The sequence below is a fragment of the Calonectris borealis genome, chromosome 6 (assembly GCF_964195595.1).
Source record: "Calonectris borealis chromosome 6, bCalBor7.hap1.2, whole genome shotgun sequence".
NCBI lineage: Eukaryota > Metazoa > Chordata > Aves > Procellariiformes > Procellariidae > Calonectris > Calonectris borealis.
Genome location: NC_134317.1, coordinates 6292405 through 6314984, shown reverse-complemented (window position 1 = coordinate 6314984; position 22580 = coordinate 6292405). Strand labels below are relative to the sequence as shown.

Sequence of the window (22580 nt, the reverse complement as noted above, 5' to 3'; positions counted from 1 at the left end):
AATATATAATTCTTGATAAATTTTTGCACACATTTTTAGCTTTCAGAGGCCAAACCTGGGCCAAGTTTTTCAGTGCAAAAACCAAATATTCTTATGAAAATTAAATGCACTTATATTCACAATTTTTGCTTTGACTTGGGCACCCTATTTGAGTAAAATCTCTGACAAGACGACACTCATTCCATAAATTGCAAAGTACTAATGAAGGAAAAAAAAAAAATACCCTCCATGCTCCCAACCTAATTTTCTTCTAATATTTGTTCAAGTTTCTGAAACTTTGCCTTAAAAAATGGAATTATTATTACATCATTAGAAAGCAATAGGAGTTTTTTATACTCTCTCACCTGGCAATTACAACTTTTTGACTGGAAAAAATTGTTTTCTTGAAATAGTTAAGATTAGAAAGAAAAAGTCCGGGGTCATCCCCAGTCCCGAAAACATTCCTTAAAATAACAAAATACAGATTCATCCAGAATGGACATGAAGCTGAATAGGATGCTTTGTAAAATGTTTAAAGGCAATAAATATGATTCAAGTATTTAATGGATTTTGAACCCCACGCTTGCCTGTCTCCTATTTTTTTGTGGGAAGAATCTTTTCAGGGACTTACTAGAATTTTTGAGTGCTGGATTTTGGTTTTACCCCAACGGAATCAGAGTGCCATAACTTATGCTCATTCACTTTTTTTTTTTAAGTTCTCAGAACAATTATTTCCATGTGAAGGATGGAAACAAGGTTCACTGATGCCAGTCAGTTTCAAACCTTAACCCTTAAAAAGACTGAAGTCAGTGTGCTCTGAGGATGTGTCAGTCCATGTACTAAGCTGCAAATGAAAAATAGAAATCTTTTCTCTCTGCATAATATACTGGTGTACAACGAGGGAACAAAATTCACAGGAGACGTTACTGCTCATTTGTTCCTTGTTTAAGAAGGTCGACATAAGAGAATAAGCAAAGAAGAATTCCTTACTGCTTATCACAAATTTTGGGAAAATGTTTATCTAAGTCAACAAATGTGCTTAATGGTGGATTTGTGAATTTATTCCGCTACTGAGGCAAAACAGACAGATGTGCAGAAAACAGCAGAGGAGTGCAGTTTTACCCTGGATTATTCACAGCAAAGACATTGAGTTATTTTCATTACCAGTGTAGTGGAGGTGAGACAAAAAACAAACTGAAGACCACAGAAAATTGTATATGAAGAAATAATTATCAGTGTATTTACACAGCTTACACATAATTACACCTCTTTTTTCTTTGGCATCCTGTAAACCACACTGAACTACCGATTCAGTCAACTGTCAATTAAGTCATAAGGAATTTAGCTCATAAATACAGTCCACTTAGTCCCTATTTCTATTTCAAATAAGATACAAATGCAATTAAATTTTACTAGGACTTGCCAGCTCATGCTGTGTTTGTATGCACATACCAGAACCTCACAATCTGGGTTAAAACCATGAAGACGCATTTCCCAAAATACTCAAAAAATTTAATTCTAACAGTGACATTATTAATCCCCAATTACCTTGACATCACTGCCGTTTAAACACATTCTGTTTATGCGACTGCCATTTGGTCTGCTGGAATCAATCCAATAGATGAACTCTTCTCTATAGTCGAAGTCTATTGCAATCACATTGTTCAGCCCCTACAAAAAGGAAAAAAAAAAGTCCATTTATTCAAATGTTTGAATACAAACTGTTTGATAGCATTCAGAATGCAAAATACATTGCATGTAATATTCAAAATGCTTTATTTTACTGACTGAATATTTTTGAAGTACCTCTCTCATTTTTCCATACGCTCCTTGTAAACAATCAGAATAAGATAAAAATTGTAACAGAAGTAAACAAAGAACTATCTCACTTCAAAAATGCAGGTGACGTATGAAACTAAATGAAGCTTCTGCGTTTTTCTTTCTTATTATTAAAATGAACTTTAACAGTAAATACCTTAGCTTTTGCTCAATTTCTCTGTTAACGACCACCTTTGGCATTACTTTTGGCAAACTAGATGACATTCATTTTACAACAATAAACTCAGAAATAGCATAAAATTTATTATCTCTACTTAATGAAAACATTTCATTATTAGTATAAATGAATCAGGAATTCAAAACTATGATGTTAAAAAAAGCATTAATTTTAATTCCTGAATAAGGAGGTTTTCATTTCTTAGATGCTATATTATAGGTATTGTGTGCATATATACACGTGTATACACACACACACAGAGTTAGTATATACATAAAGTGTGAAAGTTAGAGATCCAGCAGGAATCTGGAAGACTCCTATGGCTCCAATTACTAAGCCAATAAGAAAGAGTGGTGATCATATTTGAGGTACTCCTACAGGTTGGAAAGAACAGTCATATAATAATGGCTTTTTATCCCAAATAGCAGACAATAAAGAGAGGCATTGCATTGAGATGGTGGCTCTTATTTCCTTATCTGAGAATAGGAAAGCCTTGCCCCATAATCTGCTTAACATTCTGATATGTAATGAAATCACAATTATTCTTAATATACAAAGATGTTGTTATCAATCAAAGATGGAGCAGCAGTGGTTAAAAAGAATGAATGCAGTTTGCATTCCTTTTAAAACCACAAGATCAGTTAATCAATTCTGTTATCAGCCCCGTGACATTCTACTCTCAGGTAGATCAGCAACTTCCCTCATTAATGTAATTCACAGTTGTAGAGGGGATGTGCTGCACTAGCCAGCTCTAAAATAAACAACTAAGAACAACAATATTTAATTGTACAGAAAGTGATACAAGGCTTATCTGCCAACTACTGCAGTGTAATACTGTAAATCTCTCTTTTGATCAAAATGTAGAGGAAAGGAGAGATTAGGCTGCACAAACCATCATTAAAGAAAGCCTGAAACAATACAGTGTTGGAGGACCACTCTCATTTTCAAAAATCACATATCCATGCACACAGTGTTTTAACAAAACCAACTGCAGTTCTGTCAGTCATAACTGTGCTGCAAAATAATTTTCCTGTCTCTTCTTCTACTATTAGTATAAATGCATCTACAGATAACCCCCACCCCAAATTCTTAACAAAGGAGACAACAAGTGAATGAATACAAAAGACTATCAACAATTTATAACATTCTAGAAATCAAAATCACTAATTTGTGAAAAATTAGCCTTTTATCTACATATTCTACGACACTAAAAGTTTCTTAAGTATCCAGACTAATAAAGAGAATTGACTGCCTGGAAGTCTTTGGTTTCAAGTGTTTTATTTTGAGTCAGTTTAGTTCCAGTATTTATCAGAACATCAACTGCAGGTAAAATTATTTCTGTACATTTGCAATGGAGTTCTCTGTCCAGACAACGTCTCTTTGTGATCCACATGTCACTTTTAAGTCCTCCTAGCATAATTCTTTGTCATTTCTCATGTAATCTGCTTTTAGAAGGAATAGGGAAGCTTTCAAATGGCATCAGTTGCACTAGTTTCTCATCTTAAACCTGTGGTTTTGTTTGTTTCTGTTACAAACAGCACATGGTATCCTAGGCCGTGATTTGTGTTGCCTTGGTGCCCCAATTAAAAAAATGCAGATAAAAATCACAAATAATGAGGCAAGATGTCTCTATCTACTCTGTCTATGGAAACCCTAAGAATTTTGATGACTAGGAGCGACGGAAATGGAAGGCAAAGAACATACATGAGACACAATTCAAACAGTTGTACTGTTTATGTATATTTGAAAAAAAAGAAAAAAAAGAGGAAGAAGCTGGCACGTAACAACTCAGAGAAGACTGAATGAATTCCTACTTTCAGCTCCTTTACTCTGAGTTTATATAAACAACTGTTAGAATGGCAAAGCACACAAGACCAAATACACAGAGAAGGGTGGGTTTGCTACTTCACCAGAGCAGCCCTGGTATTTGCCTTCATCTGGTAGATGACTTAGAAAGAGCTGATCCATCATAACGTTACAAGGACAAAAAGGTGTCCTTATGAGGAAGACAGCCCACCTGTTCTGCTGGTATAGCTCCCTCTTTCGCTTTCAAATCTGGATGCTTTTTAAAATGCCTTATTTGTAGGATCAAAGGCCAGTAGGTTCAATAGCAGAGGTATGTATTAGACTAGTGAATTAATGTGATATGGAAAATACAGATTCTCTTCAATGGCTGGAGCTACACGGTCTCTAACATACTGAAGAGGAGTCCATTAAATTCAAGACTGATGAAGCTCTGAGCCAATTTGTCAGCACCAACCATAAAGAAAATTTACTGTTGCTCCCCTCTTTTCACAGGCTTCTATTAATAGATATACCAGCAAAAGAGGAGAGAGGCAGTGAGATGCAAATGAGAGGTAGTCAGAAGGATTTCAGAAGAACAGACAGACATTAACATAATGCTTGCTATGTTTAAATAAAGTCAATGTTTAATGCAAGATGGTTAATTTTGTAATTTTGTTGCGAAGACCTGAGCATCTCTCTTGTGACATTACGATGCACAGCTTACTGGCACAAGAAGTCACAAAAAGCTTAACGCTATTGACGAGCAATAACTGATTTTCTAGTCTTTCTACAACTCATTAATGAGTACTCAAGGAAATAGATGTTTTTATTAAAGCATATTTTGGAACTCTAATCTATGGTAAGTAACTACACTTAGGTGAAGCATAGAAGCAGAGCAGAAATTGCTAAAAATGACAGCTCTATACTTACTGGGTGACCTTCTATTTTTGTAGTTTTTTTCAAATAAGTTATTTTTCCCTGTTATAATAATTTAGAGTAATTATTTTAAAAATTAGATTTAGCCAAAGATATATGTTCTTGTATTGTAATATTGTAAATCTTGGAATTGTCTGTCTAAATCAAAAAATAGATTTGGATTATGACAGTAAGTAGCCCAAATAATACATGGCCAAACAGTTTTTTGGTTTTTTTTTTTGAAAACTGAACTATACAAATTGCACAAAACGTATTGTGATGGAAGAGGATCACAAATAACATAATTTTTGTATTACATCAGAATGACTGACGAAACAACTGCCTGAGCTTTAATCATGTCAAATTCAGATAAAATAGTCAATTTAAAATATTATAAAAACTCTGAAGATACTGCAGTTGTTCTATGGTGCATACAATGCCAATTGTAGGATGATGTTTCTCTCAGTTGCACACTTTAGAAAAGAATAAAAGTTATTGAGTTAAACTTAGAGCATGGTACTACGATTATACCTGTTTCAACAAAGTGTAGTTGGATCCATCAGTGCTAATTTTTCTTATTTCATGATGATCAGCCAGAATTAAGAAAGGTTCCTCATCTAAACCCCGGGAGAAAGAATATATTAGACTAGCTTTTACGTTAATTTATGGAAAATCAGGAATACAACGCTGAAATACAGATGGTTTGAAAAATAAATGTTACATGCTCTGATCAATGTTATGGATGAAAGAAATATTTAAAACATTCAAATGTTCCAAGAAAGATCAATGATGCAGTATAAAAATGAACAAAGCAATCAATTAGTATATCTTTCAATGTAATTTAGTTTTTTTGCCTTTGTGATATGGGAACCATACTGTATTTTATGCTAATTTAATGTCAGAGATTAAATTTGAAATATATTTCATACAACTGGTTTTAATTTCAACATTCACTTTCAAATTATCACTAAGACTATTATTTTTTATGGTTGCAAAGCAAGCACATTTTGACCATGGCTTTTTGAGATTTCAATATTCTGAACAGTATAGACATAAACAAACAGATATTTGGACAAACCTTGATTTTCTAATTCTGAACTGAAGTCAGATTTGGCTTTTTTACCCCCAGTTCTCTAGTTTATCAAAAAATATTCCTTCAGATACTCATTCATGCCATCACTTTGAAACATCTCTGACACTGACATACATAATAAAAAAAAAAAAATTTAAAAAGCGGTCTTTATTTAACAGAGACCTCAGCTAAAATAAATTAAAAAACCCTAATAATAATTAAAAATGTATTTAAGACTTGTATCTATTCCTCATACATTCTGGATTGTAATGTGTTGTCCAACCTGCTCTGCTCTTGTACTGAATACATTGTACCACCTTGCTTGCGTTTTATGTTCAACTCAAGACATTCCCCAGTTCTTAAATGATCTGAGGCATCATCCTCAGCACTGACTGTTAGTGGTTTGTGGAGAACGGCTGTAACGCTCTGCTCTGTTGTAAAGAGTTCAAGGCAATTTATGCGAGAAATCAGCGTTAGGCCAAACATTCACATGTTGGCAACTCCTCGCAGCGCAACCATCCTTGCCACAGCACAAACAGCTTTGTCATGATCACTTTTGAAGTTAGATATATTACAACTCCAATGAACTGTACTATGATGTGCTCCAGCTCCCCTTCTCATTTGAATGATCTATGGCTTCTAAACGTACGAGTGGCTTGCAAAGCGCGAGTAAAGCAAAAAACAGATACTGTATTTCTGCCCTCTCCTGTGTTTCCTCTGATTACTCAGGGAAGCACCTGAGACAGGAATATGAGGCAGGCAGAGGTTCCAGTCTTCTTGTCATTTAGAAAGAAAATAGAAGTTTTTTTATATTTAAAAACAAAACACAGACAACTTCGTGCAAGACTGAAATAAGGAGGAGTCTGCTCAAGCTGAAGGTCGCCTGCGCTATGAAGGAAATCCAGCAGAATGCAGTAATGGGTTTTTTTGTTTCTTTCCTGTTGACATTTTACTCTTCCTTTCACTGATCTAGCAAATCCTACTCACTGAAGCACATAAAAATAACATCAGTGGCATAGACAGGGGGGTGAGGAAATAACCAGTGTTCTTATATATCTTGAACTTTACTGTGTATTATATATAAGACTGGTGGATTTCATATGCTATAAGAATAATGGGGTTTGCAATTTCTATCATTTTTTCCTGTTCCGCCTTTTCATACCAGGAAGTTTGAGGTACATTCTAATATTCTAAAGTTGATGAAATAAAACAGCAGAAGTCTTTTAATCACTTATCATAAACATACTATTATCATGTGACTCGGAAGTAGAATTAAGTGATGTATTTTAGCTTTCCTAATACTTTTTCTAATAAAGTTACTAAGTCAAACTTTCATAATGCACTGTAATTATTCACTACCAATGTTTTGAGCACAATACATACTAAAAATAGAACTTATTATTACATTCAGACATCGAATCACATTCCTATTGTTTATTGAAGAAGTAGTGTGTTTCAAAGTAACTCTGTTTATCTTGCATAACACAAACCTTGGGGCTAAGGTATTTCACTATATTCCATTATTTTGGATACAGCTGTGGATTAAAAAAAAAAATTGATACCTGAAAGGGATTTGCAGCCATTTAGGTTATCAGGCTGTATTTCATACCCATCTGCACACAAGCATTTGTAGGTTCCATATGTATTGATGCATTGCTGGCTACAGGGAAATCCAGATGAACATTCATCAATATCTATACATGTTTTGCCATCATCCTTCAGCAGGAATCCAGGCCAGCATTTGCACTGGGAAAGAAAAACAAATACATTCATTTTGAATTACTCATTGATTCTGTTTGTTATCTTATGTACTTTCTTCTGAATATATATATTATGTAAACTTTTTCATGTAATCTCAATTTTTCAAATAACATCTTAATTACATTGCTATTTATACTGTTTCCAGGCAGACATACCTACATTTCTTTTCAACTATTGCTGCTGTGATCCTAAGTACCATCCCCTCCCAAATAACCCTGTAGAAGAGTAATTATTCTTTCTTCTTTAACTGAAGAAAAGGTAAAACACACCTTTTCAAAAACACGGAAAGGATTCTTCCATGAAAATAATGATGGACGGACCCTTTGGAGTTCTTTATTTTCAAGTACACATGTGCTTTTTGGTAAAGATGTACAGTTTTTAATAGTTTTTCTTGAAGCATCAATAACATCTAGCATTCTGTGTAACAAATACAGTAATGTGAATGAGAACTCTTGAAGCTAATTTTTATTGGGGTCTGATGATCACCGTGGCAAGCTTGCCACACCATGCAATGTGAGCAAAATACAACTTTGGCAGGGCGGTTTTGAAACAGGGGCATAGTTTCATCAATGGAAAACTTTGTGTCATGTTCCCTCCTGTATTCTCTGTATTACTCCCTGCAGAGACCCACGACATGCTTTCTCCACAACGATGCTACTTCAGCAAAGCTTTTGCTGTACCCAACCCAGTCTCCAGCTCTCTAGTCTATGGCCTCCCAACTAGGACATGATTTCAGAGGTTTAAATACCCTTAGAGCTAAGCCATGTTCGACATATTTTATTTAGTTCTCAGTGAGCCAATATTCTATTAAAAAGATGAAATGTTTGGGGATGCAGTTAGGGTTACTTCAGAGTTCAAATCCTGAAAAAAAAAATCTCTCTTCTATTCTCAGCTTCTATTTACAGGTTAGTGCAGTCAGTGGCTAGGGTTTACATAATACCCGAGAAGTATTCCTCTCTACGTCTCAAGGCCAAAGAGCAGATTCAGGTGATTCGGAAAACATCATCACATGCAGGCAACTAATGGTTTTATTCTGCAACTAAGGCAATTATACTTTGTTTAAATATTTCTGTAAATGTCTTTGACTTAGAAAAAAATTTGGAGAAAACTGTTATTTCTGCTATTCACGCCTGTGTTTTCCTTTTTCACAACTGCTTTTCAGTGCTCTGTATACATCAGTATGATTTGTTGTATTTAAAGCATTGTATGTTCTTTTCCATAGGTTTAAAGTATGTATTGTACCAGGTTTTTTATAAAATTGGCAATTGCTTGCTTACTGGAAATAAAAATTTGAATGTTCTTACTATGGTAGGTAAGCTACTTCATTACAAGGAAGTACAACACACCGGAGTTTTATTATAATCACGCAGTAGTTAAGAAACCGTTAAGAATTAAGAATTCGCATTATACTACATCACATTTTGTAATTATTCACCTTGTATCCAACAGGAAGATCCTGACAATCTTGAGAACAGCCACTAACTTTCTTACTGAGGCATTCATTAATGTGGCAGCTTTTCTCATCAGATCCATCACTACAATCTTCTTTGTTATCACAAACATCACTTTGAGGAATACACTTGCCATTTTTGCACACAAAAAAAGAGCTGTTACATGACTGCTCTGGAAAACAAAAAAAGAGAACACAACTTTGTGTTGTCTATTAGTATTTGGAACGAATTTTCTCATGGACCAGCTGCAATATGTGCATGTGAGATGAAACAATTGTGTAAAAACTGAATATTCATTTCTTATTGATAGTATTATAATACCTTTTTACTTTTCAGTGTCTCTAAAGGTTTATTCCTCTCCTGAAGAACACGTGAATACTTCAACTTATTATTCCCTCCTACACGTTTGTTTTCATTTAATTGAGAATCCTCTACATTATCTCTTCACAAAATATAGTTCTATAGTTTGCAAAACTTAAAAAGCATGGCTTCTCTCTTCTGGATGCTCAGGTGTTTAGTAACATGACTGACTGAATTCTGACACATTCCTTATCTGAGGACATGCATACATTTTTTTTTTTTCCTGTTTGGCAAAACTTGAATACGTTGGCTTAGCTACGTTCAGGTTCTTCAAATCAGAATCAGAACATTTATATTTAAAGCAGGTATGTTGCCTTACTTCAAAGCAAATGAGTGATTTCCATCAAAATTGGTATAAAGGACTGGGCTACTGTACAATAAAGTCATAAGATCTGGACAGAAGAATTGGTCTTTCAAAAAGCCACAGAATAGGATATGAGATACACACCAGGATTCATTTTCCACTCAAAAACCAGTCAGACTTCAGCAAACTTATGCCAGTAGAAAATACCAATAAAACAAATCACATTTGGTCAGTAACTTACTAATAAAAATAGACCACTGTTTAATATAGGAAGAACAACCTAACATCCCCTTTTGTATGATCTACTTCCATGTGATGAGTATATTTAATATATTAAACATTTTCAGGGCAAGCTATAAACTTTGACAATAATTATATGTTAATATCGTCTTCTTTTAGTACTAACAGAATTTATGCATTAATGAACTAGCAGCCATCTTATGCCATAGGAACTGATGGTTGAACTTTGTAAGCTGAGGTTTTGGATGCTGAGGACTGACAACACATTCTCCTTGCAAGACACAAGGAATATCACCACGAAAGCACTGGAGATTTAAGCTACGAGGTTTTACATCTGCCTATCTACAATCCTAAACCATCTCCAAACAGAAAGGTCACACATGTTATTCAAAAAATTAAATACAAACCTGAACTTTTGCATTTTATGTTTATAGGTGCTTCATCAGAATGGTCTGGGCAGTCAAAATCACCGTCACATTGCCACTGGGAATTTAACAGGCATCTTCCATCAGCACAAGTGAACTCTCCAGGACGACAGTGACGATACCCTAGAAATACAGCAATCAATGACTTCATTCTTTGCTTCATACTTTTGACATAAAATTTGGCATATACAAGGTAATGTAAGTAAAATTATCTTTTGTTCCGTAAAGAGACACAAAGCATTATATGCTTATACACGAGTGTCTACCAACAAAGAGAGAAATCAAATGTCTCTTATGCAGCACATGTAATCACAAAAAAATTCCCACATATGTAAAACATATTTATGCAGCTCTCAATCATAAATACATTTTCTTTTAGGTGTAATTTAACTTTTTGCTATTATTAGGAAATAGCTTGCTAACAGACATTTTAGAAATTACTATACCAACAAATATTTTTGCAATATGCTTTCTACTGTATGCTTTTCCTTTAAAACACACAGAACACTATCATTTTAAACACACTAAACATGCATTTTCTAAGATGGTCACAAAATCAATATATATAAAATGTATACATTTTCAAAGTTAAGTGGATTTCTAACAGAAAATTATAATATATAATGAAGTAAAGAAACCAGAGACAGGCATTTGTTTCTGAGAACACCTAGAGTGTTTAACCTAGAGTTCAAAACCAACAAAGCAGCAGAAAAATTTAGAAGAGTCAGCACAAATTTAGTTTTTTCTATTCAATTTTGAAACATGAAAGTTGAAAAATTCCCAGAAGGAAAATCACCTTCTATTTGTAAAATATTTAATTGTAAGATTCATTACACTAAACCAACTACTACAAAACTTATGTTCCTGTTTGGGAAAGAAAAGTGTAACTTTTCCTGTATTCTATGTGTATAAATTCTGCCTCAAATACTCTGTAGACCTTTAAAAGAGCCTTGAAAGCAAGTCTTTATTTAGTTTAAAACTCAAGAAAAAAAAAATAAAGTAAATATGGTTATAAAGAAAGAATTATATAGCAATACTCGTTCTTGATTATAAAGAATGATTTTGCAACTTTTTTTTTTAAATTACACTGAATCATGTTTAACATTCTTTCCTCTTGAAAAAAAATGCAGATTTTAAGCTCAAAAAACATTTGATTCTTCCACGAAATAAATCCAAATTATAGCAACTACGAAAGCTTTGATTTAACTACTGAAGCTGTGAACATCTGAAACGAGCACTCATAACTTTCTACTCTCTAGAAGTAGAAAGTTAATATTTGTTCAAAGTTAATATTTGTTCTTTTTTTCTAATTATTGCATTTCCTGCTATGTAGTATAGCTTTGTTCTGATAGCAGATAGAAATATAACATTTGACAATCTGGGATGAGATATCCCTCTCCATCAAGAGCTTTAAAACTCTTGTATATCTTCAGTAGTAATCTAGAAGTGTGTTAATGTACTATTTTCAAAATGCAATATGTTATTACATCAATTACAAACATTATTTGGAATTAAAATAATCTGAAGGTTTGGGTTTTTTTTTCTCTTTTTTACATAGATCATGCTTGAAAGAAGATAGGCTGGCTTGATATGGAAAAAGGTGAAGCTTTTTGGTTGTCTGAGACACCTTTGAGTAGAAGTTTTTACAGACCAACAGCTTTACCTCATATTTGCAGCATTTCACAAGCATGTCATCATCAGAAAAGTCATTACAAATGGGCAGAACAAGGGCCTCTGCTTAATATTGCCTCTGCTCTGGATGACAGGTCATAAAGAAACTGGAAACTGAAACCAGAAAATCCTTCCTATTCCTGTATTTGTCTTCTGATTAGCCACATAAACAAAGTATTCAATCTTCTTTATGAAATTTCATATTCTTGAATAGAAACTCCTAATTTTTTTTTTTTAATGTTCAAGAACATAAGAAATACCTTACAGGATGAGACAGTGGCTCATCTAGCTCAGTATTCTGTCTCTGACAGCAGCAATAGGAAATGCAAATTAGGGAGAATGTGTTTTGTTCTCATGCTCTCCCCAGCTTGAATTATTGCTATTTTTTGCTTACTAGTAATTAATTATTAAGATTTCATTAAAAAGACAGGATTATACAATGGAATCAAAACTTGTATCAAAGAAATTATGAGGGATTAGAATAGTTGTGAACTTTTATAATCTCTTTAGATGCAAATTCTGATACAAGTAAAAACTGGTTACTCCAATCATCAGTTCCATTTTTATATTATATCTGAATAATACTCTAGAAAAAACCACAAAAATATACCTTTAAGTGATACAGATAAAAAAAAAAAAAATCTAGATTTTTAAATGGATACCCTTAATTTAGCTTTTAGGAATATATTTCAAACCAAATTTCATCCTATTCAGTAGACTGGCTGCTGAAGAGTTGTTTGGGTTCTTTTTTCTGGATATCAAGATGCAAAGGTCTAGCTCTAGAATTTAATAGAGCTATGATTAGGCTACCTAGTTTGCAGTCAAATCAGAAATCACGTTTAAAATCTTGGTGAATTAGGCAGTTTATTTTTACATCCTGACAACCTTGAAAAACCTGTTTTGGAATTTGATTCCTAGTCTCTAAGAGTAGTTCCCTTTCTCATAAAAGAATGCAACCCTTTCCTAAAATTACACTAGAACGAGTTTACCATACTAGTCACACACTAAGGTGTGTATTTGATTATCAGCTAACAGAAATTGGATTGGAGCAGTGCAACATGTAACAAATGTTGCTGTAGATTTCAGTTTACTCCATAGAAATTACATAGAACCAGTGCCTGAAGGCAGGTCCATACTACAATTAGATCAAGAGTTTGTACATCCTCTGCTTCTGTTGCTGTTTCCTCCTTCTGTCTCTTTCCAAAAGTCTGTCAAACCATCACTATTTATTTGTCAGTATTTTAAGGGACCGTACATGTATATGATGCTATAGAAAACAAATGAAATACACCAGCAAGAAATTATAAGCATGTAGAAAAAAATGCAGCTATTTCCAAAGTTTGTGATTGTTTAGTTCTAAATATTTAAGACTGCTTCCAAGTAAAATCTGATCAGAAATGTTCTCCTACTCCCCCCACCATTCAACTTGATCATATAGTGCTAAATAGAGGAACAAACCCATAATAAGTCACTTTCTATAAAGGGTTCTGGCAGGAATGAACTATTGCTAACGGAGGAAATAACTTACAGTTTCATTATTGTATGGGTCCGTTCTCACAGACTCCTTTTGGCAAAATGGCCTGGATAACCACAGCTGCTAAGATAGCAACGCAAGCACAGCAGCATGTGCTTCGAACCTGGCAGGATGGGTACACCAAGTGGAGTTGCGTATCTGACCTCATGGAGAGCTACAGCCCTCTGTGGATTAGCGGGCATGTGTGCTTGTAACCCCATCTCCCGGGCTGAGGCAGGAGGTGCACATAACGCTGCTCTGTGCGTGTCTGTGTGTTCAGAACTTTTTGGGACTAGTTATAAAATGGTGTTTGAAAATGCATAAGATATATCAACATTTTGCAGGTGTGATTTACCCTTTGCATTGCTGCTACTGATATTGAATATGTAGTTCACTGATTTCCAATTATTTATCTGTCATTAATAAATCAATAACCTGCTTCGATGACATGCAAATTCATGAAGCGTTCCATATTTTTTTGACCTGGACAGGCTGGATCGATGGGCTGAGGCCAATTGTATGAGATTCAACAAGGCCAAGTGCCAGGTCCTGCACTTGGGCCACAACAACCCCAGGCAACGCTACAGGCTTGGGGAAGAGTGGCTGGAAAGCTGCCCGGTAGAGAAGGACCTCGGGGTGCTGGTTGACAGCCGGCTGAACATGAGCCGGCAGTGTGCCCAGGTGGCCAAGAAGGCCAACGGCATCCTGGCCTGTATCAGAAATAGTGTGGCCAGCAGGAGCAGGGAGGTGATCGTGCCCCTGTACTCGGCACTGGTGAGGCCGCACCTCGAATCCTGTGTTCAGTTTTGGGCCCCTCACTACAAGAAGGACATGGAGGTGCTGGAGCGTGTCCAGAGAAGGGCAACGAAGCTCGTGAAGGGCCTGGAGCACAAGTCTTGTGAGGAGCGGCTGAGGGAACTGGGGTTGCTTAGTCTGGAGAAGAGGAGGCTGAGGGTAGACCTCATCGCGCTCTACAACCACCTGAAAGGAGGTTGTAGCGAGGTGGGGGTTGGTCTCTTCTCCCAAGTAACAGCGATAGGACGAGAGGAAATGGCCTCAAGTTGCGCCAAGGGAGGTTTAGATTGAACATTAGGAAAAATTTCTTTACTGAAAGAGTGGTCAGGCCTTGGAACAGGCTGCCCAGGGAAATGGTTGAGTCACCATCCCTGGAAGTATTTAAAAGACGTGTAGATGAGGCGCTTAGGGACATGGTGTAGTGGGCATGGTGGTGTTGGGTTGACGGTTGGACTCGATGATCTTAGAGGTCTTTTCCAACCTTAATGATTCTATGATTCTGATTTGGTTTAAACTACGTAAACTAAGCAGTTTTTCCCTACAACAGCTTATTGTTGCAAACTGCTCCTTTCAAAACACCGTGTAGTTTACGTAAGTGAAAAGCAAATGGAGTTTGCTAGGAAAGGTGTGTTTGTTCCCTTCTTTCTTCAAGGATCTAGAAGTCTATGTTGGCAAGCGGTGTGGCGCAGTAAGAGAGGAGCAGTAGAATGAAACAGCTGGTAAAGAGAACGCAGTATCCACACTAGATGCATTTTGGGATTTTACTTCACACTAGCTCTCTTCTGCACTTGTGGACTTTATGCCCACTTGCTTCGACACTGCTCCATGTGAGCCAAAACACAGCATGTGGGGTGAGCGGGAGATTCGTTTCAAAGGTGCTCTGCTGATCTGACCTATCTAGTGATGTGGCAGGAATGGCTGTTGCCTCTTAAGTACCAGCCTACTTCTGGTGAGCATAGAGACAAAAAGGACAATTTGGTCACTGCCCAATTCATCACAGGAACAGATTTTTTCCATGTCATATACAGTTCTAATTGATGTTGATGAAATCTGTTCTTATTTGCTACATTATATTCTTTTCCTACAATGTTCCATTACATGTTTGACTCAAACTTTACATGAAAAATTTTACTAAATGCATATACCAAACATGCTTTTTCTTACAATCTTTGGATGTCTCCTTGCATCATTTGCGCACATACATTCTTCAGGTGATGTGTACAATAGAAATGCCTAAAATACACAGCTAGCTATCTTCTGCTGTGGTTCTCATCTCTTGAGCACATTTAATAGAGTAAATAAGCAACATAGATTTTAACTGCACAAAATCAGGCATGATAATCAATAGTTTGCCTTTTTGGACAGAATATTTGCTTTGTATTTTCCATAAATATTATTTAGATGGATGTTTCCGACTATGGCCTAGAAATACTGTACAGACATTCACATAATATAAGAAACCCTAAATTCGTATGAATGGTAAAAATGAAACATTCACATGTGGCTTTAGTTGGTATCATTTAACTGCAGCGATAATCACGACAGAGATGTTTCATTATTTGATAGAAAAAAACATGTATAGAGACAAAGATTTATATAAAAGATATACATCATGAACAAGACATTATAGACTGTACATTTTTAAATTCTGTTAAATGTTATTAGCCATCAACTTTAAGTCACAACTATAGCAAATAATTTGTCATTGTAGCTCCAGCTCCAAGTTAATACCAAGTTGTATTCATTAATGCATAATTTAAAAGTTAACATTAAAACAATCTTAAAAAGCAAAGAGCTTTCTTTTTCAAGAGTGACTTAAAGTAACAGACCTTGCAGAATACCTTAGAGTTAACAGTCTGAAATTTTTCTGTTTACTCTACTTTTGTTATACTTGCCACATTCCAGAGATTCATCTGATCCATCTCCACAGTCATCATCATGGTCACACACAAACTGTTTGGGAATGCAGACTTTGTTATGGCACATGAAAGCATTCTCGTCACAAGTGTTATTAGGAGCTAAGGAAAATACAGTACATAAAAATAAATGAAATTGAGAACAGTAAGATATACAGCCATTTTCTTATAGAAAGATGAAATGAAGTAGAGAAGTACTAGAGAACTAGTTAGTCTGAGTGGATTCAATGGAAATAACCATAACTTTTGAGTCATACAAAAAGCACCACATAATTCAACAGCAGAAAAAGCTAATCATCACCACAAAGATAGCTAAAGAAGTAAGGATAGCTAAAAAAATGTCATGTAATCCAAGACAGAAAGGCTTCAGAAGTTGACGATGTCTACAACTAACCTAACGTCTGCCTCTGAAGAAAAGAACATTTGGGAAGTAGCGATGTCCTTTCTATGTTACTCTGCTCCTGAGCAAAAGCTCCTTAAAATCTGTAAATACTCAAAATATAACTGAGCCTAGAAATGGTAAGTGATAGAATATGCATTCAGTGGAGAGACCATATTTCAATGTTTTTAACCTATATCATTTTTATACATATTAATAAAACAAAACCCCTAATGAAACTACTACTGAACTCCTGACACTTTTAATAGAAATGTATCTCAGAAGACTGGAAGTAATAGTTTATAGGGCAAGACATGTCAAGATCTGAACAATTAGCCAGAATAAATTGGAGACAGAACTGCATCTCCCTTTTTGATGCACAACCTCCCTGACACGCAGCAGCATTATCTTCAGGAAGAGGAATAAAAATGCATAGTCAATAATGTGCTAATTTTCATTAGTAAACACGCTGTATAATGTCTATGACGTGACACACACACTGATCTTCAGCTGGTGTGCCTCAGTGTATATTAACAAGATGTTAGGCTGATTAAAACATTGAAGGATCCTGGTATGTATGTTCATATGTGGTCCATCAATCTTTACTAACAATCTTGACAGTGTAAGGGTATGATACCACAAACATAAACAGCATCTGGATACTGCAAAGGCAAAAGAAACGAAATACTATATGTTTTTAACATGCAAACATACCACAGCCTGCTGTCGACAGTTCATCACTTCCGTTAGGACAGTCTCTTTCACCGTCACAAAGCCAGTGTTGGGGAACACAGGCATGGGAGCCTAAGCAACTGAACGTATCTGCTGCACAGGTCACTGAACCTGAAAAAAAATTACATGTCGGTGCTGAACATGTTCTAACTGATTTTTTTCTTTTTTATGGGTAATGACTGGGTAAGGTTTTTTTATTTTAAAATAAAGCTGAAAGAAGATTCTGTTCTGCACAGTATGATAAACATACTGGCTAAGACTGCATTTTACAGTAAAATTTTGACAATCTACTATTTCTTCTATTCTTTCCATTTATTCAGTCTCTTAATGTTCTGAAAGGAAATTTAATTTACCATACTTCATGAAAACTATCCAACAGAACAACTTTTCAAACCAATTTTGGTCTTTATGTTTGACTGCATGTTTGGACTGACCGAACAAAGGAACTAATCTTGTAAACTGCGTAATCTTCACATCACTATACTCTATGCCAGGAGGCCAAAGGTATTCAAAACTTGCATGAGTCAGTCCCATGTAGAAGAGAATGATGTGCACCAAGTACAATAGTAGTGGGAGTAAGAAAATGTCTGACAGTTCTAATGCAAGTAACTCAACATATTATTTATTTGACTATTTTTTTTTTTTAAACAGGCTTTTCTCCAGATAAGAACATTATAATCTAGGATTAATTTTACTCTGTTTGGAAGTAAACTTTTGCGCAATCCATCACTTAATGTATTCTCTTAGATAAGTTAAATATACTTCATGAAAAAGAGGATAGTGTATTTTCTGCAAATTTTAATTAAAATTAATAAAATAGTAAAACAAATTTAAAAATTTGATTTTTTGTACTATTTATGCAAGAGAGATAACTTTTGTTTACTTATACTCATTTGCCATTTTTTGATACTTCTGAAGTTAAACTTCAAATTAAATAAATATTGCTTTTGTAAGACTGAAATATCTGAAGTCATCTTGACCTCTCTTTTCTTCTTGCAGTTCTGCCTCCTGTTCCTAAGAAGAAATACAGCCTTAACTCTCCCCTCTTCATAACTGGTGTGGATTTTTCCCTCTTCAAGAGATGACCTACAATTTTATTGGTGGGCTTTCTTCTAATAAGAGATCTACAACGTATTGCAAGTCAAGATATCAAAAGAAAATTCTGAACAACCTTAAAAGAAAAAAAAAAAAAAAAAAGGTATGTTGTAGTGACACTTTGCAATTTGCAGGCTTTTGTTTTCCCCTCCCTTTTTCTATTTTCTGCTCTAAGTTTCCTATTAAGCTTCAGGCCTTGATGTTTCTTAGGGTTTCACATTGTTCTATAGCAGTCCCAGACGAGGTGCTTTTCTTCTCATTTCACACTTTCTCTTTTTCCTAGGGGAGAGAGGCATAAAGAAATCTTCCCTTTCAAACAGACATTGCCTCCAACTCCCCAGTCCTCAGCATGACCCGAATACCATGAAAAAATGTATTGTAGATGGATGTCAACTTGAAGTTAATGTAGTAATTCATTCATATTTTGCCATATTAGAACAGTGTAATTTCCACCTTCATCCTTTTCATTTGTTGGCATTTCTACATCTGTGTTTAAGAAACTACTTTAACAAACCACAAGTCTGAACATAAGCTGAAGATATTTCTTCTCTCTCTACTGAACACTTCCGGTAAAGTTATCAATAATATTTTTACTGTGGTATCACACATGAAATATGGAATAAAATACTCTTTATTGAATGGACTTTAAGTAAGAGGATTTTTGAAAAGGAAGAAATATTTAAGAGTTAAAAGTTGAAATTTTAAAAAGAAAATCTTAAAATACAGCATAGATAAGGATGGAACCAATGTATAAAATATCATGAAATTGTGACAATATGACTTGACACAATGTGATTTTTCTTTTGAAAAAAAAAAATCACTAACACATTTCCAGTGAACTGAGCCCCGGAATGAAAGTAAAATTTTCAATTCCTTATGCAATTTGAAAGGTTTGGTAATTTGAGAGGAATATTATGCAATAATGCTTATGACTGTATATACAAAAATTTAAAGGAAATAGGAGAAAGAGCTGGAGAAAAAAAAAAAAACAAACCACAACAACTTTAAAGTCTTCAAGCACCTACCACTGAAATGTACAACTCAAATAGTGATACAGCGGTTTTACCTCAAGGATGGGAATTGGAGAAAAGTTTGGTTCTCCTTTTGCCCAAGCTGGTGTGCCATTCATATCTTCATTGATAGACTACACACAAATCATATAGTCCCCATAAAAAGGTATCTAGCTGCTGGTTGAAGGAGGCTGGAGAGGGATATCCTCTAACACCCTATGCTTAAAGTACATGCTCTTTGGACGTGCTGTACTTCCTCCCTTTCCACCACCTTCTTGGTTCACTTGGTCTTTTTCAGTATGATCTGACAAAATACAGAACTAAAATTATTCTACTTACCACAAATAGCATCGCTCTCGTCTAAACCATCTCCACAGTCATCCTCACCATCACAAGTCCATTGCTTAGAGATGCATTTGTTTGCAGAGCAAGCAAATTGATTCCATGAACAAGACGAATCTAGGAATGACACCAGCCACTGCATTTGTTAGGTTCACAACAGCACTGCATTCCCTGTATTTTCTAGCGTAGTTTAGGAATCTCCACACTGCTCCTTTCTGTCCTCCCAATTTTAGTGTATTAAAACACTGAAGTACAGTATAATCCTAATCTCGGTATTCAGGACGTTACGAGTTTGTCTAAGAGTTTGCATTATTCAATACATTTATAAAAATAAATAAATAAATAAATAAAACATTCAAATGCTTACATTCTAATATTTTTAAACATTTTGCTAGTCGGATGAGGACAAACACTTTAAAAACATAGGTCTGGTTTGTGTATTTCACATGGATGTTATAACTATATTGAACTGCTTTATTTTGGTAGTAGGGCAGAGACGGCACAGTTCAAATTTTCCAATGCAGCTTTTCTCTTGGTATTGCAGTATTTGATTGCATCTTTAAAAGATTTCATGTTCTTTTCTCTCACAAGAAAATCTGTTGTTTTCTATCTGTTTGCATTCTATTGTCCCATTTACACTTTTGTATACATTGAAAATAACGGCATGCTTCTGCATTTCAAAATCTGTGTGCCCAACTGTTCTAAGTAAGTGCTACTATTGTGACCTTCCCTGAAAACTTCAAATCATCTGCTTTTCCCAGACTTCTTTCTTTAAGAATAAAATTTGTTTTGTTTTAACTGATGACAACAAATTTTAATATTAACAATAAAAAGAATTTTAGGTAATACAATCTGAATTTAACAGTAGAGTGTAATAACTACCTCAAAATGGGTAAGAGCAATAAGTAGGGAAAAAAGAATGTACTTAACCCCCTTCCCTCTCTCCCACAAAAATCAGCTAATAGGTTTTACAATATTGCATATAACTATGTATATGTAATAAAACCTGAAAACAAACACTGACACAACACAAAACCTTCTGATTTTCATAGTGCACAGCAGTCCCTAATTTTGAAGTTATAAGATGTGTATATACAATGTAAACTGCAAAACAAACATGGAAGCATGTTAATGGAAACTGGGTCATGAAGACTAATATATAACTTTCAGTCACGTTAAGTGGTAAAGCAAAAAAAAAAAAAACCAAAACAAAACAAAAAACCAAAACAAATTTCACATTTTATTTAAATGGAGAATAGGAAAATTTGATACTGCTTTTGCTGTTCTGCTACAATTTAATTATAGAAATAATCCGTTCAGGTAATCTATACAAATTTAAGTTAAAAGACCAGCTTTCACTATGAGCAAAACCAGTCTGCATTGCTCCTCAGTTAGATAGTGTTTAAGAATCTTAAAAGATCTGAGACAGAACGGACCCTTAACTTGGTTCACAGTTTATGCTGTATTTTATTCACATCACTTCTGTTGTTACTTTAAATAATTATACCTGTATGGCTTCTGCTGCAAAGAAATGTCTATTTTTATGTCATAAAGGTCTATTTTAGTTACTTCCTGTTGGGGTCACACAACATTGATACGAATTGATTAGAACTATAAAACTGTCCTAATGAGGAATTATGAAGAATTAGTAAATTGTTATATATTAAAGCAATAGAAAGTCTGTATACAAATATATCTTCAGGAGAAAAAAAAAATTGATAGGGCTTTCATTCTGGCATGAGATAGGGTTTAAAATATTGGCAGCATGAAGTATTAGAGAGTTGAATCTGAAAATTTAGTATTAAAGACCTTTTTATATAGCTCTGGATTCAATCTCTGAGATATAAATGCACACTTTGTTCTGTTTTCAAAGTGCATTAGTGATTACAGAAATACAAATAAGATAAAATGCTCACCACAGTGCAATTCATCTACTCCATCCTCACAGTCTTTCTGCCCATCACAAAGCCAGGTGGTCAGAATACATCTTCCACTAGGACAACCAAAATAATTTTCTTCACATGTGGGTTTGTTTTGAACTGTGATAAAATAAAGAATGTAATGTAAAATGGTCTCTACTAGTATGATTAGGAGCCTAACACATTTCTGCTAAATTTCTGAATTCTAATGCACAACGACGTGTTTATATCTAAAAATGCTAAAAAAATACTATTTATATTATTTAATTGTGTTCATACAAATTAGAAAATAGTGATAGCTAAGTAGTTTAGGGAGCTGAAATACTTCATTTATTTAGAGAAGAATCAGACCATATATTTAGTTTCATGACGTAAGCACAAATATTAGTCTAATGAGTGGTACAGGTTATTTTCAAAATCTCAAGCAAGGTCTTTGCCTGGGAAAACCCAAGCGTACATTAGTTCCAAGCACTGGACATCACTGAAGCTCTCTGCCAAGGTTTCTATTACTCCTTTAATGTATTGGGGCTATCGACACTGGTTTTGTTCCCCTCCCTCCTCTTAAAAAGAAAGTTAAAAGTTATCATATTTATGGCTTCTACAGCTTCTACAGCTGTATGAATAGAAAAGAAAAAAAAAGAAAGAAGTGGGATGTCTATGATGACTGGGTAGATATTAAAGATTGTCTAAGTATAGCCACCCCTAAATGAATGTTTTGCCTTAATTTTCTTTAAGAACAATGACACTGAACAAAGACTGTTAATGGGAATTATCATATTCATGATAGAAACAACACTCGAAAACTTAACGTTCCAAAGTTGGTCAGTTTTGAATGAAATGGCACAGGAAATCACATGTAGGTTGAATTGGAATGGTATTGCTTCCAAGTAAAGGGGGGAATGATCCAGGCAATTAGTCCA

General features: G+C 34.8%; 1 protein-coding gene across 1 annotated transcript in view; it reads right to left on the bottom strand.

Annotated features, from left to right (window-relative positions):
• The window catches only part of LRP1B (LDL receptor related protein 1B), a 575589-nt gene that overhangs the window by 111417 nt on the left and 441592 nt on the right, over positions 1-22580 (bottom strand). The window contains exons 49-57 of the mRNA XM_075152715.1: positions 21658-21780; positions 19739-19858; positions 17277-17405; positions 16163-16285; positions 10271-10411; positions 8944-9131; positions 7310-7493; positions 5207-5292; positions 1528-1650 (exon numbers count right to left, since the gene is read on the bottom strand). Coding sequence (XP_075008816.1) covers positions 1528-1650; positions 5207-5292; positions 7310-7493; positions 8944-9131; positions 10271-10411; positions 16163-16285; positions 17277-17405; positions 19739-19858; positions 21658-21780 — 1217 coding nt within the window. The remainder of the gene's footprint in view (positions 1-1527; positions 1651-5206; positions 5293-7309; positions 7494-8943; positions 9132-10270; positions 10412-16162; positions 16286-17276; positions 17406-19738; positions 19859-21657; positions 21781-22580) is intronic.